Source organism: Cydia splendana, chromosome 21 (genome assembly GCF_910591565.1).
Source record: "Cydia splendana chromosome 21, ilCydSple1.2, whole genome shotgun sequence".
Taxonomy (NCBI): domain Eukaryota; kingdom Metazoa; phylum Arthropoda; class Insecta; order Lepidoptera; family Tortricidae; genus Cydia; species Cydia splendana.
This window is the reverse complement of record NC_085980.1, coordinates 6,957,782-6,984,664: the sequence shown is the minus strand read 5'-3', so window position 1 is coordinate 6,984,664 and position 26,883 is coordinate 6,957,782. Positions and strand designations below refer to the sequence as shown.

The 26,883-nt window shown below is 36.8% G+C and overlaps 1 protein-coding gene across 2 annotated transcripts in view; it reads right to left on the bottom strand.

The window, feature by feature from the left end:
* Nucleotides 1-903: 903 nt before the first annotated feature.
* LOC134801157 (muscle segmentation homeobox-like) overlaps nucleotides 904-26,883 on the bottom strand; it is a 41,432-nt gene continuing 15,452 nt past the window's right edge. The window contains exons 2-3 of one of the 2 annotated variants that reach the window (XM_063773698.1): nucleotides 4,196-4,383; nucleotides 904-3,589 (exon numbers count right to left, since the gene is read on the bottom strand). In XM_063773698.1, the coding sequence (XP_063629768.1) occupies nucleotides 3,341-3,589; nucleotides 4,196-4,383 (437 nt within the window). In that variant the 3' untranslated portion in view covers nucleotides 904-3,340. The remainder of the gene's footprint in view (nucleotides 3,590-4,195; nucleotides 4,384-26,883) is intronic. The other variant, XM_063773699.1, reaches the window with a different exon arrangement.

Below are 26,883 nucleotides of genomic sequence, written 5' to 3'. Positions count from 1 at the left end.
GTTGCAGTTTAGACAGCTTTTTGTATGTACTACTTTTACAATGTTGCTGTTTAGGAGGCTTTTTGCTAGTTCAGTTCGTCGAATAAATTAAGTGAGGTAATTAAGTTTATTCGTGTGACATTTCTTAATGACCGTTTGCGACTATTATAGGACTTATATTCGACAAGAAGGGTGGGAATACTTCACTTTTTAAAAATAAATTTAATTAACTATTCGCGTTAAATGACCATGAAGTACCTATAGTCTAATAATTATTGATGACTGAATTAAAGGTATTGTACCTATTTACAATGTTGCAATTTAGAGAGCTTATTGTCCTACCTCTGTTTGTCGAATAAATTAATTGAGGTGGATAATTTAACTCTTGGAGTACATTTGCCAAGTACTCAAACTTGAAGCCGTTTTACGATTTTGTCCGTCTCGCTGTTGAGTCGGCTGGACCTTGGTGTTCCGAGGCGAAGGTTTTTGTGAGGGACCTGGGAAAACGCTCGCGGGATAGGGGTTGCGATTCTAGGTCTGGTTCGTACCTGGTCCAGCGTATATCGTTGGCTATTCAGCGCGGGAACGCCGCTGGTATATTGGGGACGTTTGTGCCGGGTACTTACCGGATTAGGATATAGGTTTATGGCTTATTATTATGTGTTTCATAATGACCAATTCCTTTTAAAGATGACGTGGGATGGGTGACGTTGACGGTGGAATTGTGGGTGGAAAGTTATACTGTATAAAGTTATATTGTATATTTTCATTTTCTCAATAATTAGTTAATTGTATAAAATAAGAATATGCCATATAACTAAATCAACATATCTATTTATCGAGTTTAAACTGTACTGAAGTTAATAATATATCCATTTATTTTGGTGCAATCGGATAAAGGTAGTCTTGGTAATAAAACTTCAATTTTGTACTAATAATTAAGTATATTTTTTATCGTAAATTTATTTTAACAGATGTATACACTGCAGGGGAAGGCTTTCACATTGTTAAAAGTAGAATAAATCAATCAGGACACGTGAAACAAATGAAAATCCGTATTGCCGTATTTGCCGAAAATAAGTACCAACCCAGATAAAAAAAAACAACCCAAGATATAAGTGCGGGTCGGATTCGCCCACCGAGAGTTCGGAACTTTTTAGTATTTGTTGTTATAGCGGCAATAGAAATACATCATCAGTGAAAATTTCAACTGTCTAGTTATCACGGTTCATGAGATACAGTCTGGTGACAGATAGACGGACAGACGGACAGTGTAGTCTTAGTAATAGGGTCCCGTTTTTACCCTTTAGGTAGGTATGGAACCCTAACAAAACCAAGAGAGTTTACCGAGGAAAGCACAGTTTGATTGTGCTTATTTCAGCAGAAAACATTTTATGATAGATTTGAATGTATATACTGTACTTAGGTACTTCGCATTTTTTTCATAGAACCACGATTCTGCCATCAAAACCCAACTCTTGTAATTACGTATGAACTTTTTCTTTAGTTCTTTTTCTGTTCATGATAAAAATCTATATTCTTTTGTTTCTCGGTCCAACAATAAAAACCCAGAAAAGAGTCCCTCGTTTTATGCTGTTTACTTACATAGTTTATATTACATTCAATTTATTTACGTCGAAATTTTATATACAGACAGCATAAACCAGAGACATTTTTGAAGGTTTTTTTTTCAAAAAGAAGGACATTTAGAGAGAAAAAAGGTGTCATTTAAAATAAAAGCCTTAGAAGAAGATAAAGTGAGTTAATGTAATAGGAACACATATAAAGACAAAAAAATGTACAATGCTAAAACAATGACTATGGCTCAATTTCTCACAATTTTCGCACTAAATAGGACTGTGTTAAAAAATCTAACATCTTAACTAGGGTGAGCTTATCTCTACAATAAGTTAAATATATCATTATTTACATTTACATTTGACATAAATGCATTATCAGTACGGATGTGCTGGTCTTTTTTGTCTACGTGACAGCGTGATAAAACGGTGTCCGTCACTTTCTTTCCCGCGGAGTTAAAAAGTGACAGTTGTTTTATCACGTGGATAAAGCGATTCATAATAGGCCTGCAGGATGATGATTGATGACATACAACTAAATTCGACATGTTAACAGTTTACACACAATTTTTGAAGATTTTATAAATCATTCCAAACTCATGGGAGAATAATTTCACATTTTCTGGGTCTATTTTGAACGGTATTTTAATTAAGCTAAATAATTTACTATGGCTACTAAAAAAAGGTTTCAATAGGGTACAAAATTAAATGCTTAATAATACAATACCGTTGTGCTATGTATAGAAAGGCAAAATTTTGCATGTAGTAAATAACGAGAAAAACTACTTATTAAAGCAAAGTAATTTTAGTTTTGCAGCTAAGTTACAGTACTTAACGATGTTAAAATGTCGAATTTAGTTAAAAGTCCAAGATCTTTACACAATCATCGATGTATGTTACAAGGAAATACAGTGTTTCTATGTATAGTCCCTTTTTCTGATAGAAAAAAAATCTGAAAAGAGAGAGGAAACAAAAATAACACAAACTAAACTCTGCTTTATATCTAATTTTCATATACTAAATTAAAATAGAGGTAAAGGTAGGTAGATATAAGTAGCAAAAGAACATAGGTACCCAATTTTTCAATAGAATTCAATTTTGAACATTTAGAATTAATGTATATCTCGAGTATTTCAACCATATACTCGTACACACTAGCCTCAGAAAAAAATCTGCCGTCTCATATATTTCGGTGAATCAGAGTCAATATTTTCTATGGAACAGCTGATTTTTTTTCGCGGTTTCGGGGTTGGCTTGGATTTTAAAAGTTGTTCAGTATCACCTAGAGTACATATTCATCCCTCAGAGTTTGGTCAGATTACAAAATCATCCTGTATGTATGTATAATTAAGTATAATTCACAATTACGTAAGTGCGTATTTTTCAGAAAATTTCTAATTAACAGTCAGTTCGCATTGAATTAATGTGTAAATGCGTTTTATAGGCATTTAATGTCCTCAATGAAAAAGTAACTATTTCTTTTAAGATTTAATACTAACAAACATTCATGAATGCGACGTTTCGCTCATAAACTGTCTCATAAATGTCTATTGCCGTAACGTTCGTTTAAGTCTATATATACACAATTATCAACTATTTTTAAAATAAATTAACTATTTAATTTAACTTATAAAATTGCACTTACTGATTTAAAGTTCGTTCAGTATACTTGTTAACGCCGCTGTTAGAAAAAGTTTTGAATCACAGACAACGAAATTTGAACACTGATTTTAAGATGGCGGCTGCTCGTTCGTCGTTTCACGCGTACCCGCGTGCTCCAAACGTCAATGGGGCTGTAGAGAGTTCAATATGTTCATGTTGATGGCGTGTTGGTGTGTGGGGGGTCCTCCAAGGAAGCTGAGTTGGGGGCGCGTGGCGGCGGCCATGGCGGCGAAGAGCGGGGGCGCCCCTCCGCCCCCAAACAGCGCGAATGATGGAGGCAGCAGCGGCCGTGCGGATAGACGTAGCTTTTCGATTTCGGCCTCTTGGAGCCTTTTCGCTTTCGCGCGCCGATTTTGGAACCAGATTTTGACCTGGAAATAATATAGTCTGTGTTACCCATCGTTAACTTAAGAAGGAGTAATAAGAAAAAGAAATGTGCGTAAAGTGGGTGTTAGTTTTTATCAATAAGGAGAGTTGTTCGCCTCTTGGTCCTGTAAGGTTGAAGTCAGTGACTAAGAATGACGACGTAAACTCAGCACGTTCGGTAATGGTGCTAGTACTAGTTCTTTTGTAACGTGAGAAGGTTGAGTTGAGAGTGAGAACTGACCATACCTAGGTGAGTCTCAGTGAGCCTCAGTGATAATGAAAACTCAGCACGGATGCTCAGGTACTCCTGAGCACCCTAAGCTACTAGCTTACCTCTGAAATTCTTCTCCACTTTCTCCAGTGCGAGCAGTCGCGTGGTAAAGGGTGTTATTGGCTTGCAATTTAGCTTGTGCAAGCGTAATTAGCTTGCTACTTTACCCGTCTGTGGGTTATACCTAGTTTATAGACTGAACTTACCTGAGTCTCAGTGAGCCTCATCGATGATGAAAACTCAGCACGCTCAGCGATGCTCAGGTACTGCTTATCTCTGAATTTCTTCTCGAGAGCCAACAGTTGCTGCGTGGTAAATTGTGTTTTTGGCTTGAACTTACTTGAGTCTCAGTGAGCCTCAGCGATGATGAAAACTCAGCACGCTCAGCGATGCTCAGGTACTGTTTATCTCTGAATTTCTTCTCGAGAGCCAACAGTTGCTGCGTGGTGAAGGGTGTTCTAGGCTTGCGGTTGGGCTTGTGTTTCCGAAGCTGGCAGCGCACGACGGGAGGGCCACTGGGAGGACCTGCTGAGGACAAGTAATATTCTTTTAGTTGAGTTTAATTATCCTATTACACACAGGTTGCAATAAGTATTTTTAAGTAATTGATGAGACAATGAGAATTACGTACAGTCACCACACGGGATTGGTATGCCATTTAGGGTTCTTACTAAATTGGAAATTCTTTAGCGTAAGTATTGAATAACTAATTTAGATAGGACCCTAAATGGCGCAACAATCGCAGAGCGTGATGGTACTTTTTTCAGTTACAATTTCGATGGGAACTGACTGTACGGTTCACTAGAGGCCTAAAAAAGTACGCGATGAATTCTTAATTTGGATATGATCCAAACTCAAAATAGATCATTGTCTGCCAGGCATTTTGCTTGATTTTTGCGACCCGAATTCTTATCAATACGTATTTCCTGAAATCAACCTCTATGCTTGACGTTCAACCATAACATTAATCACAAATCCATTTAAATTTTTTTCCGGATGTACGTTCTAAATCGTAGACAAGCCATTGCGAACACGAAAACAAATATTATTATTTAATGGCCACCTAACCGGTTTACGAACGAGCCACCCAACGCTTCCCGTTTCAGCGCATGCGTGAAATGCATTATGCAACACTAAATTTTATAGGCACTAACCGTTAGTGTGGACATACTCGTACTTGACATGTTCAGGTGTGTAAACGGAATAATACTAGTGATGTACCGACTATGGGTTTGGCCGACTAGCCGATTAGATCACTGGGCGCTCGGATGGCCAATTATACTGGATACTATAAGTCTGTATCTTTAGGTAGGTATTTAAATAAAAGTAAACAAACAATTTGACCATTTTCGGGTCGTTATAACATTTATTGGTTAACCAATCAAATAAAAAACCGCCTGGATCTGTCACTGAACTACCTGACTTTAAGCTACATTATTTTGATCATGATGTAATGTTTTCATCTACCCTCAACTGGGTTAAGGAGCCGTTTGAGGGTAGATTTTGTTTACTTTTATTTAAATACCTAAAGATACAGAGGATAATATGAATAAACGTTTTGAGTAAGGGCATTTGAGTAAGGGAAACTAAAATTGGAAAATACCTAGTAATAAAACAGGATAAATGATGGATGAACACTGATTTAAGCATTCACGATTTTCACGCATTATTTTATTTACTAAAATGGGACTTAATCGAAATAAAACAAATATAACAAATTTTTAAAATTACCACCGATCTCCTGTCTTCTCCTAGACCACGGGACAAAGCCATTTTCGAAACGAAGGAGGTAATTTTAAAAATGTAATTATACGCGATTAGGGGTCGTCCAGAAATCATGTGATCATATTTGGCCTATTTTTGACTCCCCCCTCCCCCTTGGTGATATTTGGTGATTTTAACGCAACCCTCCCCCCACTGCCACAAGATCACGTGATAATTATAGAATGTTTTTTATTAGGTAAATACGCATATAAAATAGAGCGGATTATTTGATCTGATTAATTTTTTGAGTAATATTGATGTTTTTGGCTTTCCCGCTTTAAAAAAAAATTACACGTGATATCTGCTCTGACCCTCCCTCCCCCATCGTGATCATTCGTGATATTTTTCTTACCCCCACCCTCCTCTAAACGATCACTTGATTTCTGGACGATCCCATACGGGACTTAAACCCATTATTTTTTGTAAACAATAAATAATGGCTGTTTATTTCGTTTATGTTCTGTTTTCTATAGCTTATTAAGGCCGAATCGGCAAAAGAGGCAGACTACAAATGAGTCGGCTTTCCCGACTAAACGGCGACGAGTCGGTACATCCCTTAATTAAATATGTAATACTGTTCTACTTTGCAATGATGGCAAGTTAGGCTAAAAATACAGTTGCATTTCGATACTTGAGGGTTTTAAGGCACGACAATCTTGCTAAGAAATCAGCGCCGTTGCTTCCTAAAACACCCTGTTAATTGGTATATGTAATACGTTCCAGATATATCTATTGTGTTGGAGATTGGTTGAAATAGCTGGTGATTATCAAACTGCAGTAGCAGATGGTGCCCAAAAAGAAGATCAAGCTATTTGGCTTAGTAATTGTGCACCAGACCAGGGGCGTATTTACCCTAGGGCCAAGGGGGCCATGGCCCGGGGCGGCAGGCCGCAGGGGGGCGGCGAAGCCGCCCCCTTGCGGCTTTTTCTGGGCGCCTTTTATAATCAAACTTAGCTATATTTTTTATTATATTTTAATTGACATTTAAATTAATAAACAAACGAACGCTTCAAACCCCACCAATTGCTTAAAATATCTACCAACAAGTACCTAAATTAAGCAACATTTTCGTTCAAGAAGTATTAGTACGGCGCAGTGCCGGATTTACTACTAGGCTGAGTAGGCTGAAGCCTAGGGCGGCAGATTTTAGGGGGCGGCAAATTCGGGTCAAAAAAATATTTTATTTGCTGTTCAGATAGGGTCGACCAGAATTTTGTCGCTCCCCTATTTATTTGTAAAATTTAAATAACAAGCCTTGTCGATTTTGCCGCCCTCTGTCATGTCAAGACCCTTTATATTGAGACAGACAGACGGCCGGACGGACAACAAAGTGATCCTATATGGGTTCCGTTTTTTTCCTTTTGAAGTAAGGAACCCTAAAAATTTACCTACTATTTTCTCGAAAAAATTTCGCGCTCGCTACGCTCGCGTTTTCACTTACGTACCTACCTAACATTATTTGTTACCCATCTGACTATATACATACGGGCGGTTCTTGTGTCTTCGTGGTATTGAATCTCACTAAATTGTTCCGATCCCATGCCGAAACTCAGTACAGATAGAGTGCTCTCGATATCAGATACAAATACAATACTTTTCATGACTTTCCAGCACCACAGAATGAGATAATGGTACGGCCTGTGTAATACGCATCCCTACTACTGTCGTCTGCATAATTGCTATGCAGCAATGACAGCACAGAACCTAGTGCAACGCCAGCGGTAATGTCCACACTATCGGAGCAGCTTCCGTCTACTATACGGCTCATGTGCGTCTACCGGAAAAAAAGCTAGCGATCCATTTGTATAACATAGTCCCTCGAGCAGACTCGATGCCAGACCCGACCGAACTCCTTAGCTATATCCAGCCTGACTGCCAATGTCTCACCTTGATTCTCAATGGCCAAAACCCAGCAGTACCCACCGGTCACCGATCAGATCAGGCAAATATAACGAGGTCGCATCGTCATTGAGTGACAAAAACGGCCCATATAAATCTGTATCTAGAATAGTGACATTAGTGACGTCACCTTTCTGCACTCAAAAGAATAAAAAATTATCTACGTTCCACTATCAGCGAAGAGCGCCTGAATAGCTTAGCTCTTCTTAATATAGAAGCTGAGCTGACAAACGTTTTAAATTACGACAGATTGATGATTTTGTCAACCAATTTGTACATAGGAAAACAATGTAAATGCCTATGTGAGTAAATGGTAAATGTTTAGTTTTTTTTTATTTCACACCCCAAAGGTAATTGCTACAGGTTTTTTTTTTTTATAAAATACTTTATCGTCACTGATGAAGGGGGGCGGCAAATCAAAATGGCCCGGGGCGCCAAATTTGTAAATACGCCTCTGAGAGTCTGTGCCACAGACCATGTATTGTACTAGAGTTAGACCAAGAAAAGTCTGCAACGATTTTGGTAGCATACGCAGTGCAAGTGTTATTTATACGTCATAATTTCATAGAAGTTCGTTTTAAAATAACACTTGCACTGAAGGCCCAGCACATGATTGGCGCGACAGTATCTCGCGGCGAGATAGACTACTCGTCTTTTTACTATTAACTATGTTAACAAAAGAGGGACGGGTAGTCTATTTCGCCGCGAGCTGCTGTCGCGCCAATTAAATCATGTGCTTGGCTGAGTGTGCTATCAAAATCGTTGCAGACTTTTCTTGGTCTAACTCTTGTGCTTTTCGCGTCGTTATCGACAGGGCACTCGTCTCTTGCTGTCACGTGGTGACAAACTGTACAGTTTTCTTTGTATTATCTATGGGCATTTAGTCTAAAATAAACATTGTTAATTGAATTGAAAATTCGTAAGCGCGACAATAAAAAGTGGAACGATCTGCCGTTGTCAAAAAGCACCCCGCGGGCTCCTTTAATAGATTAAATACTTCGCTCTATCAGCCATCATCATTTTGTTTTTTTTATTTGGAAAGCAAACAGAAATAAGTGAGCAGGAGATAAGTTTACAGAGACACACTAAGGACATTCACTTATTTCCTTAACAGCTCTCACTAAAACATGTATAACAGAAATATACTATACTTACACTTAACTACTCCTAAGGTACTAAATACAATTATTAATTTACTATAACACTACATCATCATCATATTGAGCCTGTTTCCATCTTTTCAGCATAGGACTTTCTTCTACTGTAGTGCTTATAAGAGTAAATATAGCACGACCCTACTAACTATTGCGAATTGTATGCTGAACTAACTTTCCTCGGTAACGTTGGCCACAGTCATGAGCCATTGTATGGTACAGACGGTACAGTAACGTCTAAAATTAACTGAATGGGACTGTTCGCACTATAGAAATGAACATTTTTTTTAAGAGGCAAAGCCTGGAAATTAGAAAAATCCAAAGTTATGGAGCGCCGCGCGATTTTTTTAACCGACTTCCAAATCTCAAAAGGATGAGGTTATCAATTCGGTTCCACGTTTTTTTGTTAAATGTTTGTTACTCCATATTTTTATATCATTAGCATGTTATTATTAGCAGGAAGTTTGATTTGAATTCGAAATCGAATTAGGAAATAAATACTTGGTCACAAACTAACCGGATTTGTGATTTTAAATTACGCATTATCGTATGAATTGGTTAGTTTGCAATGCATATGCACAAAATGACAAGTTTTATATAACTAAACTAATAAACAGTGATTTGTATAGGTATGATAGTGTCCGATCTATACCGCATTTCTTGCCTGAAGCGAACGTTCGGCCAAAACATGATTTTTAAGTCAAAACCTTCGAAACCGAAACACTACCAAAAATACAGTTTCGGTGCTGCTGAAAGGTTCGAAAATTCTTTGGCCGAAACCTGATTTTGAAACCGAAACTTCGGTCGTTATATCGAAACTAATAAACTAGGTAGGAAAAGTGTCGCGTTTTCGAACATGCGCGAAAGCGTGATACTTATGTAGGTGGCGCAACGTGTGTCTAGCACAGACTTACGTATTTAGTTGTAAAAACATATTTAATTACATAGTTAAGTACACATTTTATATAATGGCCGGCATGGTACTTAATTAAGATATCAAAGCAGTCTGCAATTATATTTAAACCTGTGTAAAGTAGATTCAGGAAAAGGATCATGCCGAATTTGGCCTACGATTCGATAAGGATGCTATATATACGATAAATTTAATCATATTTCTCACAATCTCATACATATATTAGATTCCAACGGACACTTCTTATTGTTAGTAACGAAAATAAGTTAAAGAGTAATTAAACCAAATCAACACATCCCACGCCATTACATGGAATCAATGACATTTTATAAATATGGACGTCTAGAGCCAAACAAAAAAGTAGTAGTACTTTTCTACGATGTTCCTGTTAATGCTAATAACGCTCACTTCAAAGAAAAACATTCATACCACTAACGACATATTGTTTAAGCACTAAGTATCAAAATTGCAAAAATAGCTGCAATACAGTAAAAACCTTTTATTCCAATGACTTTAATTGTAACATACCCAAATGACTTACGTCAACAGTGAAATAGCGAACGAATATGGAACGAATAGAGTCGCTATGGATTGTGTTTTCATATAAATCTTACATATTTATTAGATGGTATTGTATGAAATCTAGAAGAGCACCAATTTACAATTAGCTTTCACCGGCTTTCCCCTCTGAAGTCGTTTTTTTCTTCTTTAAAATTGATTAACTTTTTTAATAAAACCTTATTTGATATCAGGGTTTGAATGACACGAAAATAGGTTTTAAAGTAACTAAACTAAAACACAAATATTTAAACTATGTAGACTTAAAAATACATTAAAATTAAATATAAACTAAATCTTAAGTAACTTTTTTTTTACATATTACCTATATGATAAACCTACAACTTAGAAATCCTAACTTCTTTGAAATAAATTAAGTTTATTTGAAGTTTATTATTAACTGCCTTTTAGACAAACATTTGTTTTTGAAACATTCTTTTTTGGAATGAGTTATCGAATTTATTATAATAATCCTGTGATTGTTACTGTATTCTTTCTCTCTCTGGAATTGAAGTAAATAATATGTTTTTAAGTGAGTGGTTTTACATTTGATGATATAACAATTTTTACTATAAAACAAGTCTAGCTGTTATAGTCTATTCCGGTTCGCTTGCTATGTCTATTAATTTATGGAAGTCGTATTAAATATATTATCATATTAAAAAAAATGTACTAATACCAACTCATTCGATTTATGTTCCTTGACAGCCTTTAAACGCCCAATATCATCGATATGTTTACACTATTTACGGCACCTTATTTCCTTGTAATAAGGCATAATAATATTTAACATGGCCCGATACAAGGCAGAATTCCTAACCTCAAAATCGTAGAGAAATTCCGCTTTTATAATGTTCTGTGAAGTGTCCGTGAATTTCTAATAACTCCCGATAGTTTCATTTCATGTTTGGAGCCTAACAATATACCACCCATGTTTAGCGAGTGTTGGGCCAAACTACTATGGGAGCGGAACATCATCCTTTATTAAAAGTGCTTTGTTCTACTTTGACTGACAAGTAGGTAAGATAAGCTTATCACAATAATTCTAAAAGACCCCTGCCCCTGCAAATCCCACACAAGCAAAAATATAATAATTTATTCATCCACAAAGATTACAAACAATCCAATTAAACCCGACATTGACAACTAAATCCTATTAACCGTCCCGAACTCGCTTAATTGGTCGCCATTACACAAATGCTCTATGGTCTGTCATCACAAAATGGCGGCGCGCGGGAAAATAAATCCGCGATGGATATTATATCTTCATTAAGCTCGGTGGCGCGCATTGATATGTCTACAGGTGCCCATTGAAATTGTTGTATTTTATCACGGCACGAGAAAGGAGAATCCTTATTGGATTGTCTAGGTGCGTATCTGATTTTGAAAAATTTGCTTTGAGTTTTGCGTATGAGATCTATTAAATTGGCTCGCGATGTTGATGTGACGGCGTCTGTTAATTTAAACTGCGTATGTTAAAAAAACATACGCGCTGAATTTCTTTCCTATTGAGGGAAAGTCAAGGGAAAGAGTCAAACTTTTTCTACTGAATGCGTTATTTCAAAAACAGTTTAAAATATTTCCTCTGGCCATCCACAAAAAAAAAGCTAGAAGCGGCTAGACTGTAGAGATTAATGAATAGGTAATTGTTAATATTGTTATAATTGTAATATGTTTTACGAATAAATGATTCTGATTCTTATGCAATAAATGTCAGTAAAGTAATAATCAAGTATATGAATATTGAATAGTACAACGGTTTATCTTTAAAAGTAAATTACTCGTGAGAAATATGGCAAATTATATACATAGTTTGTTAATGTTTTATTTTTATTAATTTAGAATAGTTAGATACTTTTAGTTTAAGTATAAGTTTTTATACAATATTTATATTTATCTAATTAAAGTTAGTTAACTATGTCAAATAACACTTTATATATATATATATACATAATCTTCGACTATTAATCGATACTTATTTGTGTTAAGAAAGTCACTTCCGTAGTAAAAACAATCTTCTTCCTCGCGTTATCCCGGCATTTTGCCACGGCTCATGGGAGCCTGGGGTCCGCTTGACAACTAATCCCATGATTTGACGTAGGCACTAGTTTTTACGAAAGAGACTGCCATCTGACCTTCCAACCCAGAGGGGAAACTAGGCCTTATTGGGATTAGTCCGGTTTCCTCACGATGTTTTCCTTCACCGAAAAGCGACTGGCAAATATCAAATGATATTTCGTACATAAGTTCCGAAAAACTCATTGGTACGAGCCGGGGTTTGAACCCGCGACCTCCGGATTGAAAGTCGCACGCTCTTACCGCTAGGCCACCAGCGCTTTATTCCGTAGTAAAAACAATGCATGTAGTAAAGATTCATCCCAAAGATTCACCAACTCAACCAACTGTAACCGAGCCGAAATAGGCCGCTATGTAGGAACACAATGTTGCCAAACGCGCCGTACTCAGAGGGCCTACCGCTAACCACGTTGCCTCCCTGTCACACTTACGTACGAATTTACAAGGGCGACAGAGAGGCAACACGTCGAACGTGGTTCGCGGCAGGCCCTCAGATCCAAGATAGTATTGTGCCGTCGCCAATAAGCTGCGCCGTGGCAAATATCGACTATCAACATATGGTATACCACTTCAAGTTACAAGGATGTACAGTCGCCATCAGATATATCGGAGCGGCCAAGGTGCTCACAAATATCGGAACACGCCTCTATTGTCAGGGCGTTAGAGCGCGTGTTCAGATATTGTGAACACCTTGGCCGCTCCGATATATCTGATGGCGACTGTACAGTCTGCATCAGAAGTAGCGTATCTTCAACTTCAACATTTATTCAGCAAATTGTTCACAAGGGCACTTTTACACGTCAACATTGAATTTACATACAAGCAAAAATAATAACAATACATCAACAATTTTATAAAATACAACTAACTGCAACTACCAATTCCAACTTTTTTATTTATTGGAAAATAAGCATTTGATCACAATCTCACCTGATGGTATATTTAGCCTGTCCGATTTCTAAGATGAAGTTCGCCAGACATTTACTATGGCGAACTTGATCTTAGCAAAACGACTATACGAGTAAGTGGTAAGTGGCGACGCTGTTTATGGAGCATGCTACGCTTATGTTCTCTTATGGTTTATTAATAAGATATATGTAGAACAATTATGTCTTGTGACATATAAAATATAAATATCTAAGTACTTTAAAATTGTAATGCCGGGAATGCTTGAGATTTTGTGAGATTAGATGAGATTAGTAGGTATCGTTTCACAGGGTCCCTTTGTTTCCCATAAAGTTTTAAGTCATAATGTATTGTTTGTTAGATTATCATTAGCCGTTAACTATTCAGGATTTTCGTAAGGTTATCCTATAGATAGGTTAGGTTTGTTTTATGGCAATCCTGAAAAGTGACGCGTTTGTGAAACAAATAAATTATGACTAACAAAATTGCGGGCAATCAATACATTATGACTTAAAATTTTCTGGGAAAAAATGGAGACTCTCGATTCACAGTGTATTTGTAGTTATAAGACTGTAATGTTGTGTAATACTCACTCACTACGAAGTTTTTGACTCAATTACCAGTTCACACAAACCCTACTAGATATATTATGATCTGGAAAAGAGCAGAATAATAGAATTTATATTGACGTGTTAATATTATAATGCTAATGTGTGGGTAACCAATCATACGCGTGCCTAATAAATAAATTATTGTTCTTAAATTATTTTTAATTAATTATTCTAAGACCTACCACAACGTTTTGTATGGTAATAGGGGTCCCGGTTTCAATAATAAAGTTCACCCATATTCATGAATTCAAACATTCCCGAAAGGAAATTGAAATATTAACATGCGAATTGATTTAGGAGACAATAACGGCAGTTCATTACTCCTTATTATTGGTAGCGAATTTCATTAAATTATTAATAGTTTAGTAATCAAAAGTTCTAGATGCTACGTGAAGAACTTTTAATCAAATATGTACATAGCAACACCTGTTAAGAGTCATAATACGCCGTCAAAAGGTCGCTCCCATACAATCGATGTTACGATCCCATTTTAAAACGACATGCTTAATGAATAATATCTGGGAGACCGAGCTTTGCTCGGAAAACATAAAAACACAAAAATGCGCGTTTTCCCAGAGATAAGACCTAGCTAGATCGATTTTTGGACCCCGAAAACCCCTATATAGCAAATTTCATCGAAATCGTTAGAGCCGTTTCTGAGATCCCCGAAATATATATATAAACAAGAATTGCTCGTTTAAAGGTATTAGATAGATAGATAGATATAATGAATATGTTAAATTTGACACTTGAAAAATTGAGCATAACTGAAATCAAGTGAAATCATGGAACTGAATTTAAAGAGGACTGAATAGAAGACGGCACAAAAAAAAATGTCTTAAAAACTAGGTAAGTATTGTAGTTCTTAAAATATGTCTATCGAAATCCAATGAAATGATCTGAACGATATTGACTTTCGTTTCCCGTCAATGAAATTATGTAAATATGTACCTACAATTATGCAATTAATACATACCTAGTACTTTAAACAAAAAACCTTATTGATAACCAAAGAATTGATGCGTAGCAACGCATCATCCGGAATAGATAATTTATAATTTCTTTATTCTGTAATCTATGGGCATGGCCTAGCTCTATGCTCTATGGTCGCTAGTGGCGCGTGGCCCGCTAATGGTTATGGCCGGAAAATGGCCGGAGATGCATTTTCTTGCTAATTACCTCCTACGTGCCAACGTAATTGCACAGATACTAAGAACTCGACGTTTTGACGATTAATGTAGTAAATTCCTTTGAGTTTTTCACCAAATACCTACTATCTTACATTGTGTGTAGGGTTGCTATATGAAAAAATAGAATGTCCTGACAACATTCTGGACATCGTCCTAAAAATCGTGATACCTATTTCCTGTAGGCCTAGCACATGATTGGCGCGACAGTATCTCGCGGCGAGATAGACTACCCGTTTTTTTCTATGTTAATTTTAAAGCTATAGTGCCGGTTTAATACATTCAAACTATATTAACCTTTTGTTATTATAGGAGTAGGTATAAAGTATTCAAAGTTAGCCAAATTGTTTGTCATACTAGATATAAACAAATTACTGCTAAAGAAAGGCGGTTAAGCTATAATAAGTGCGTATTCCTTAATACGCCCTAAACTAATATCAACGTTTACTGAAACAATACGAATAAAAAAAAACCACCCAAAAAGGAAAAGTTATTCGACGCGCGAAAATTAACCATACAGTTGTAAGGTTAATTACCGAGTAACGATGGAATTTGAGAATTCCAGTCATTAAAGTAAATTAAGGTAGACTCAAAGTAGAGATACCTTTTACGGCTCGTTGGTTTCCAAGTATCTGATGAAAGTAATGAATCAAAAAATGCTTCCACACCTCATTGAACTTTTCTTTTTTACTAATAAGTAAGTAGATAAATACTGCCTTTATAGCATGGGTTTATAGAAGAGTAGATGAGACATTTTTAAATTTTTTCTCTTTTTTTTCATTTTTGTAAAAAAAGTGTTAAGTAAATAAGTTAAAATGGAACCCTTTTAGTTTCTTTATATCCGTCTGTGTTCCCCGATGACCGGGATTTAGCACCGAGACCTTATGAAAACTAAACAATATATAATTTCATTGATGAAAGTAATACGGGAGTCGCAGCCTTCTGATGCCTATCTGAACTACCTACTAAACGATCTTGTTCGTAATGAGATCAAAAATAACAACAAACCGGGCAAGTGCGAGTCGGACTCGCCCACCGAGGGTTCCGTACTTTTTAGTATTTGTTGTTATAGCGGCAACTGGCGGCAACAAGAAATACATCATCTGTGAAAATTTCAACTGTCTATCACGGTTCATGAAATACAGCCTGGTGACAGACAGACGGACAGTGGAGTCTTAGTAATAGGGTCCCGTTTTTACCCTTTGGGTACGGAACCCTAATAAGTGCGGTATTTTCTTTTGTTCATATCATTATGTTCCTTTAAAACCCAACTTGTTGATAAAATAATGACATAAGCAAAACCGGCCACTGATGGCTACCACAAGCTTATAAAGCTGCTGTTAAATGCGGCGCGGAAAGGAAATATATTAATACTTAATTTATAACTCAGTTATTGTTTAGTAATCAATGGTTAGCCGTAGTTTTATGTCTGCATCCGAAACATAATTAAGACATAAAGACGTTCCTGGAATACTAAGAAACTTTATTAAAATTAACAAAACAAATAAAACGCAGTTAAAACTCTCAATCATTATCTTGTCGCATAAAATTGCGCTTTTATGACAGCGGCTTACGGTGGCAAGTCCCTGTAATTATAACATTTTATACCGTAGCGAAGTAGCTGTACTAGTTTTATGCATTTTATTGAATTAGGAAATGGCGGATAATCATAACGTTGACAAATACACTCGCTACGTATTTACCCATTTAGATATAATTTATACTAGCTTCTGCACGAGCGTCGCTTAGCTGATGGACGGGGGGAGCGGGGTCAGCCGCAGGTCAGTTAGAAATTTCATTTTCACTTCTCATGCTCAAAAACTGCACCTTTATGTCGTGCGTAGACGACATAAAATCGCATATTATGCTCTAGAGCATAAAGTAAAATCATCTATTACGACCCTTATTGACTTAGCAATAAAGTCAAAATTCTGCCATACAAACTGCCAGCCCTGCCGGCGCGCCCCCGACCGGCGCTCTCCCGATCGGCGAGCCCCGCGCCTCCGACCGGCCCAAGAACAATTTTCTTTAGTCTTGAATAAATACGTTAAAATAACCTAAAATATTTGATTTTTTGTATATTTTCCTCGCAATCGAAGTGAAAAGCAGAGTGTACAACAAGGGCATAAATGTCCATTTTTACCCTCACGTATTTATTATGTTAGGAGATAGGAGACGGTAGATACAGCTATTAACCCAGTGCCCTGTTTAACAAAAGCTGTCAAAAAGGGACTTCCACTTGTATATTACAAGTTACAAGCTTTTGATAAACCACTGGTCCCTCCGACATGTCCCCCTGGTGAGCCCACGGGTATTTTCACAATATGGGCACACGACTTGTTATTCTAGACAAAAACTCTGCCTGTTTTTTCATTTTGTTAATTTTAAACTCGTCCCGTTAAATACCCTTTTCTGTACTTAAATTGGAACTTAATTTCACCTTTTTTAATCTTTATGTAACCTTTCGTAAGGCGTTCCAAACATCCCGACGCTTGTTCGGTCTAAACGCAGGCAGAATTTCACAATTTGTCCTGGCTTTTTGCCGCTCAGTAATTGGCGCTCACCTGCGGAGGCACTCCGGCGCATCCAAATATGGCAACCTGCTCGGACATTGCGCTTTTTAAGAGTATCTGACAAATGTGTAATTATTTATTTAATATTGGCGGCGGTACGTTTTTGGGCACAATTCTCGTGCCGCGCGGACTGGCGAGCCACTCAATGTGTTAATGCCGTATTTAAAGATGGCCGACGTGACTATACCTCTCGCGGCGAATGATGGCGTCTATGACAGTTCCTTCAAGTTTCTTTTATTTATGCAGAAATATTTTTTTCCGTATTTTTGTTACTTAAATGTTCCATTTTTAAATAAATTAATGTACTAAACTCCCATAAAATGTGTAGAAACATTTTAATTGACAGCTACTCCTTATAAAAATTAACTGCAACGGCTCGGCCACGACTTTGCGCGACCGGCGACGACGGCGGCGGCAACCATATGTTGGAGCGAGACACAGCGATAGGACCTTTCGTTTATACCTATAGTTGCCGGCGTTGCCGCCGCCGCTGTCGCCAGTGTCGCCGATCGCGCAAAGTCGTGGCCGAGCCGTCATAGGGATAGGGACCATCATTTGACGCGAGAGGTATGGTGCGTTTCCCGGTTTTGCTGGGAAGGTGCGAGGTACCCTGTTTTCTGCTTAAACATGTTCTCTGATTATGTGTAATTGTTACAGATCTGGAGGCCAAGTTATATTAGAAATAAGCTCACTGTTGAGGCGAAATACTTTAGGAATTAGGCGGCTGTGTAAGTGTTAAGTTCCACTATATGCATCACACAGACAAACGTTCATCATAATATGTATCTTGTAAGTTAAATAATTAATCAAAACTCAGTTCACGATATGAACTTTGCTACCTACTTACTTTTATTTAAAGTTTTAAAAAGAGAAAAGTAACACAAAACACACATTAACAATAAAACTTACTGGTTACTAGATCGGTTACTCGAAGTCTGCCAATTAAAACTTTGGTTGTCAAATATATTTCTATAAATATAACTACATAGTTTGGCAGATTTAAAATTTAATATTTTTTTACAAACTTTAAAAATTCAGTTATACTTTGTTTAAACTAAAATTACATATTTAATACAATTAGGAATAAACCCTTAAAATTAAAAACAAATTAAAGTTCTTTACTTAAGTAAATTTCTAAAAAAAATATTATAACTAAAAACCAATGTGAACGCTTGTATTTTCAATGCCATCTAGAGATACTAATTAGGTATCTTCTAGAACCAGGCAGTTTAAAAATTCCAAATTAAAAAGAAATTAATCTCCATCGAGAACTCCATTAATTAATTAAGTGTAAGCAATTAAACTACTGTGTCGTGGATTGTTTTTCTCGGGTTTCGAGGAACGAGGGAAAACGCGAGACTGGTTAAGGGTTTCTATAAACGTTGCAATTAATGGCGTGCGATTTTAGATTATACTAGCCCCGATGCATAATATGTGCTCGTCTAGTCAGACCATTTTTTGAGGTTCTCGCGTTTGTACAGTGCCGCAGCAGTAACGTTGCAACAGAGTACCTAATGCTGCTGCAGTCGCCATATCATAGAATGTTATCGAAAACGCGAGCGAAGCGAGCGCGAAAATTATTCGATATAAAAACGCAATTTGATAGACAGTTGTACATTTTTACTTTTAGTATGGAAATCAATCACATAATTTTATCACGAAAATTGACAGTGCTGCAGCAGTAACGTAGCAACAGAGTAATGCTGCTGCAGTCGCCACCCGAATGTCACCTTTGTCATATCTTAGAAAGTGATTGAAAACGCGAGCGAAACGAGCGCGAAAATTTTTCGACATAAAAAACGCAATTTGATAGACGGTTGTACATTTTTACTTTTAGTATAAATTTTTCGATATAAAAAACGCAATTTAATAGACAGTTGTAAGTACATTTTTACTTTTAGTATGGAAATCAGTCACATCATTTTATCACGAAAATTGACAGTGCTGCAGCGGTGGAGTGGAGTGGATATGCATGTAATCACGACTCTTCTACTGCTCGCTCTTTGGCTTCACTCGAAAGCGCTACTTGATAGGATGCTTTTAGTTTTCGGCTTTCACGGGGCCTCTTATAACACTTTGACAGTTAGGTCTCAGGATCGCGGCTAAGGAGCAACTCGGCTTGGCCGACAAATTTGGCGTGCAAGAGAGCAAAATTCGCTATAAAATCGGTAACCTATGTCGAAAAAATCGGCTGGCCGCAAGCCCGAAAGCTAGATTTTTTTCCATGACTTTAAGGGCCTCCGCGTGTTTAAGGTCAAATCGAAAGCCTACGTTGGAGATGTTCTTACGTACCCTCACTCTCTTACTTGATCCCTATTACGACCCTTCGTTATTAGATGGGTACTTGTACACGTATAAAAGTTTCATGTAGGTACCTACTCCACGACGACTGCAATGCTGATGCAGCCTGCGCGTTTTTTTGCCTACGGGTTTGGTGCCCCCTAGACGTGGTGCCCTAAGCAAGTGCTTATTTTGCTTAAAAGGGTTAATCCGGCACTGCAAATGACAGAGGTCAATGTTTTTTTTTTTTTTAAAGTACCCACCTTCGTGGCCATTATTAAGTGCTGTATACGTATGAATATGGATTTGATATCATCATCATCATTTCAGCCTATATACGTCCCACTGCTGGGCACAAGCCTCCTCTCATGCGCGAGAGGGGATTTGATATGGATGCGATATAATTACGATTAGGTATAATTCATGACGGAGAAAATTAATAATTTTAAATAATTATGCAATTATACGCGTGTTGATATGTGTGTTTATTTTACCACTACGTAACTATGTAAACTCATTTTTAGTTTTCTTGATTACTTAATGTTTACTTAATGTTAGTTCCCCAAAAGATGGCACTGTGCCATTGCCCCTCATTAGGGGCAATTAATTTACTGTCGTTTAATTTTGTTGTATTATTAATTTATTAAATCAACATAATTATTCAATTATTTTTGTTGATATCCGTACCCTCTCTTCTAAACTTAGAGTTAATTTGGCAAAATCCTTCCTCGGTGGCTTATTCATGTCAACACGTAATAAATTCAGCGCCATCTGTTAGTTTACCAGGGTACTCTATAGTGGTAGCACATATTTGAAAAAAGTTTGCTTCTCCTTCCTAAGTAGCGCCATAAGATTCAGGGGCAAACTTAAGTCAATCGAGTGTTGTGGCTACCCCCCCTTTTAGGGGTTGAATTTTTATAGCCTATAACCTAGCCGGGGATGTTCTCGACAGATTAGTAAAGTTTGCATCAAAATCCGTTCAGCCGTTTTCACGTGATGCGCGTTCAAATAAACAGACAAACAGATAAACAGACAAACAGACAAAAATTCTAAAAACTGTTGGAACGTGTTCTGTTATCGATTCTAAGTATCCCCAGCCAACTTTTTTTCGAATATCTTCCATGTACAGACTTTCGACCCTCTTCAGCTTTATTATATGTATAGATAGATAGATATTCTACAAATACAAGAAATACCGTTTGTACTGAAAGAAAAAAAAAATATTTTTTATTTTTTATTTGACGGGTAGGAAATGTAGGAATATAACAGATGTGAAAAGAGCTATTACTAAGGAAAGCAACACCGCTCTGCCAATGTACTGATAATTTTGTTTCGAGTCCATGCATGCAGCAGTGCTGTAGGAGAGGACAATATGATTTGGCCAACGTTTTTCAAAAGTACATTTTATCAGCAATAAAAGTCTCATACAATTTTATTATACGATCAAAATAAACTAGATTAAACATTACAATTATGGTTCCCATTACCGGGTCATTTCATCTTCATGCGTAAAATTTATAAGAATAAACCAAATTGTTGTGTGGAACTAACTTTCATCGGGGCTAGTTACTTACTAGCCCGTAGGTACTCCTACACTAAGTAGCCGGCTAAGTAGGTGCAACGAATCAAACATTTTATATCTACTATTCCGCGTATCATCTGCTATACAGGATGTCCCAGAAATCGACGTCAAGCCGTAAACGGATGATAGACCAACTCATAACAGTTATCATAAAAATACAAAAAAAAATCCAACTCATGTTCTTTAAAAATTATGGTCACTTTAAAAATTCACTAAAAAATCCACACCCTGTAATTATTCAAGATTACATAATAATAAAAAAATTAGAATAAATTATGAAATTTGTAGTAACAAGAGTTAAAGAACCATTACAGGGTGTGGATTTTTTTGTGAATTTTTAAAGTGACCATAATATTTAAAGAACATGAGTTGGATTTTTTTTTGTATTTTTATGATAACTGTTATGACTTGGTCTATCATCCTTTTACGGCTTGACGTCGATTTCTGGGACACCCTGTATAAAGGATGACTCACGCTAGACCGGGCTGTGCCCGGGCCGAGGCGTCCGACATGTCATTTTCTATGACGGCTGATCGGTGATCACATGGTGCTTTCCATATAAATCGAAGCGCTTATTTTTATTTTAGTAGACCGATACAAAAAATACAAAAATGATCTAGGTACTACTAAAAAAAAAAGACCCGTGCTTACGTTTTATGTGTAGATTATGATTTCTGAATTCGTTTCAGGTCACTACCTTAATTAACCGTAATTACGTAACCTACCGTACCTACCGTAATTACGTAATAAGTCAAAGTAATGACTCTACAAATTGACAAGCCACCTTAACATAGGTATACAAGACGACATTCACACGGCTCACTATTAGCGTTCAGAGGTTGCTGTATTCCGATTGCTTACCTACTTATATGAGTGTTCAGACCGACCTGTGTAAATATGCTCTCGGATTTTACATAAGAGTCTAGTGATTTCACGAGTGTTAAAGACCTTACGGCGGTATTCATAAAAGTCTGTCAAATATTTTATTTTTATTTATTTTATTTCAAACAAGTTAAACAGCATAACAGTAAAATATAACAAACTGTTGATAACCACTTGTTTCTATTCGTCATTTTCACGTTTATATTTGTTCAAAAGATACAAAATGTAATAGAAGTTTAAAGAGGTTGTTAAGTTTTATGTTATGAATGAACCTAAGTTACAATACCTAAGTTATAAAAAGTGGTTAGTCGCAAAAATCAGATGACGCTGTAATGTAATCTGGATAATTTCCCTTCGTTTTCATTCCGTTACCAATTTTCATAGACGTACGGTGGTAATGAAATGAAAGAAACGAAAATTTTATGTAATAAAATGTATGGGAATTTTGGGACACTTTTTTCTCTTATTAATTAGGATCGAAAGAGCTCGTGATTCACAAGAATTCCCAAATAGTGTAGTGTTCAACTTTGAATAAAATCGCCCAAATGTGACTTGCTAGAGCTCAGGAAGCAGACGAGAGATTGCAGTCCTAAAAACCTAGCTTCAAAGTCGGGAATTTGATCACCTCTATGCCTCTATAGCGCTTATTACATTTACACGGTCGCTGGACACTTTTTGTAGGGAAGTCGATCGGCTTTTCGCCTTTAGTTTTCGGAATAAGTGCTTACGGATGCGTCCCTGATACAGCTTATATGATTTTTAGTGTACCGCACAAAACTGTTCGCGGTACCTACACTAAACTTATGGGATCACTTCGGTGTTGCAAATCAGTTTTTTAATAAGTACCTACAATTTGTATCCTAAAGCTATCATTTACCCCATAATAGTTATACTGGTTCACCTGAGAGTTTGACGCGCCTGCGTTTCGTAAGCTATTCGTATACAACAGAGATTACAACATCTATTCTGTACCTTATCTCGTAAGCATACAAGCGAAGTTCCTTTACCAAGCAATCTCCATCTGTCGCGATCTTTACTGACAGATTGACGTGAACTTTAAACCGAAGGGTTAAGGTTCAAATTGCTGATTACATGTAAGATTCTGGAAAGTAGTGCCAATCTTGTATCACGCGGTATCCGTAATTGCGATACTTTTATGGTAACTTGGGAATTTCTAGCTTTACTACGACATATATCCTATTAAGTGTTGCTACGTGAATAAAAATTTCTGTTAGTGCGCTGGCGAATTTAAATCAGAGTTAAATTATGGGCCAGAAGTGTAAGTTTATGGGAGACGTTGTAAAATACTACCGACGTAAGATTTTTATCTTACTGAGAATACAGGGTGTCACCGTTTAGGCCACTCAATTTTTACCAAAATATACGTAGAGTACAAAATGTGCGTTGTGTAGATTGTAGCTTCTATTGTTTTTCTTGTTCATTAAAGTTTAATTTAAAAGCGGTTTTTGGTTGCTTTTCGAAATTTCATTGAAGTTTTGATTCCGTTTCCTTGGAAACATGAGTTTTCCAAATTGTATATTAAGTATGAACTAAAAGCTTTTTATCGAAAAAAATAATCCTTTTTTTTCAAAATATTTCTTATCTTCTAGAATGTATGTTGTAATTGGTCACTATATTAACAATAAATGATCTTTTTTCACTCAATATAACAACATATGATATAATCTTGAAGGATATGTAACTGAGGTAATATATCTGGGAGCACGGCAGTGCCCCCGCCAAGTCGAGCAAAACAAAGAGGCACGGCCGTGCCATCCTTTTCTCGAAGCGATTCAGGCCATTTTCGACGGCCTGTAATTTTGTGCTGGCTGAAGCTAGAACCCTGAATTTTCAGTGACATATAGGGCTTAACATGCTTTAGATATATTCTCAAAAACATTGAATTTGAACTTGTAGTTTAAGAATTATTGAACGTCAAAGTTCCTTAGTTTCGACACTGACACACTCACTCACTCACCTACGATCATCATAATTCTAAGGTACTTCTAGCATACCCACAAGCTTCATATTTTAAACATAAGTAGTTTTCAGCTTATCAAGCCATAGAAAACCTAAAAATATTGCAATATCAGTCACGTTTTAAAGATCTAAGATCTGCATAAGTAAGTTTGTAATCCCATATAAATATATGCTATTACAAAGTTACTGCTGCAGTTCCTACAAATAGTAGGTAAAGTTAAGGTACACTACGATGTACGATGTGAGTATAAATGAAGATGTGTTTAGTTATGATATTTGTATACATAGTATGGGTATGAGTACCCGAAAAGAAGGACTGCCTACAAAAAGAGATGAGATCCCATCAAAAACATTACATGTAAAAAAGTGCAAGCCTCGCAACGCTTCTGCTACAAAAAAGTTTTGAGATGTAATGTGAAACCAAGTCGGTTATTTTAATCAGTGCCAGGGGGTGTTTAAACAGTATCAATAAGATATCTTTTAATTTTCAGATAGATAAGGATTAGGGAAAGGAAGGAAGATAAGGATTTAATTTTCAAGGAACCTTTTATTAAAGCTTTTTTATGTAATCCAATCCCGTAATTGCTATAAACGTCGAAATTTCATAAAGTATAGAATAGCCAAATTTTTTTTGGTTAATAGCTACGGGTTTTTCCCATTGTAAAAGTTGCTCGTTATGTCCTATATTTTCACCTCGCAACATACGGCTAAGGGTTGAATAAATAACCCTGTATATGTAAAACAAGCAAACCCTAAAAGGCAAAAGAAATAACCCAAAAAAATCTATAAAACCGTGACACGTACGTCAAAGAAAATGGTAATTTGCGTTAACCGCTGACTATATGTACAGTCACCTGCAATAATTATGTTACACAACGAAGGCTGCAAAAATATCTTACAATATCTTATTTGTAGAGCCATAAGAGCGTGTCACATATTTTTGCGGCCTTCGAAGAGTAACATATTATTGCAGGTGAGTGTACAATTGTACATAATACGCTACCTATTTCTATTTTTCTAGCATCAGCTGGCCCTTAACGAAGTATCCGCTCGGCGCGCGCTAATTTCCAATAAGTTTTTCTGTTGTACTATAATACGCCATTGACATTTGTCATGATTTATGGCTAACTGTCAAACATGGCGACTGTGCTGTCACAGATGGTTCTTTTTTGACGTTTCAATGGCGACCGGTTTGGAAATATGGAATATTAGCGAAGTGTTGTACAGTTAGCATCAAATAGTAGCGTATGGAACAACGCATCAAACATATCTGTGGCAGATACGTTTCAGAAAATCCTCCTCGAATACTTTTCAGAAAAAAAAAAATGTCTCGAAAGTTTTTATCTGCCATAGTTTGATTGGTCTATAGCTATACAGGTTGGCCAAAAAATAAGTGCATTCCCGTTGCCAGGGAGGTTTTGGGATTATTCTGAGCAACTTTTACTATGGGCTGGACTTAAAAATTTGGCTGTTTCATACATTTTGGCTGGCCCATTTTCTATGGGAGGGTAATTTTTTTGGCGATTTCGGGGTTAGTCCCATAGTAAAAGTTGCTCAGTATAATTCTAAAACCTCCCTGGCAACGGGAATGCACTTATTCTTTGGCCACCGTGTATTAGATACATACTCGTATATTTTTTTGTTATCAGAGAATGGTACCTAAGGTACTTTTGACGCATAGTTTGATACGCTACTTTTGATTCTGACTGTACTTATTACTTGTTGGATGATTGTGGAATAAAACTCTAAGAATATGTTCCACATCTATGTCTATGCTGGATTTTTTTTTATTGTAAGTAGTTACAGTCAGCTGGTCACCAAGGCGATCAAAAATATCTGAGAACGCTCTTAAGTTATTTTGGGACACGTGGGATTCGAATGCGCCCGGATCGGCTAAATTGGCTACAGAATGACCGTACAAGATGAAGTATCAAGGAGATTGACTGTGACGTGACGTGACATTGACCACGTAAATATTGCAGCAACAGTGTTGCAACAGGCAGGGAACCAGAGGGCCTACCGCGAACGTTCGACATTTTGCCTCTTTGTCGCACTTGTAAATTCATACGTCAGTGTGACAGGGAGGCAACACGTCGATCGTGGTTCCCGGTAGATCCTCAGGGAACGTACTGTTTGGGGCAAATCATGGGAGCAAAGTAAGAACCACTTCCTAACATTCGATGGGACTTAAACTTGGTATGTACAGTGGCGTTCAAAAGTCCATGGATAAATATCGACCGTAATGCCTTAATATTACGGTTGAAACATCTCCGTGCACGTTTGAACGTCAGTGTACATCTAAACAATTTTTATCATGAAGATACGTCTGTGTGAGTGATACCTACTACACAAGCAAGTCTGTGAGAAGAATTTATTTATGTTAAATGTAAAATGGAAAAATCCCACCTGATCGGTGTTCCGAAAGATCGGAAGTTAAAGTCTTATCCTGTCTTCAAGTTGTTCAAGTTTTCATTGTGTTTCTACTCAGAATCACGAGCCCTTTCGATTCTAATAGGATGAGAAAATGAGTCTATCTAGATTTTTATTCCCATTCCGTTACCATTTTCGTAGACTTTCGATAGAGGTAACGGAATGGAATGAATGAAAAATGTGTGAATAGTGTTTTTCTCGGGATCGAAAAAGCTGATTATGAGTAAAAATAG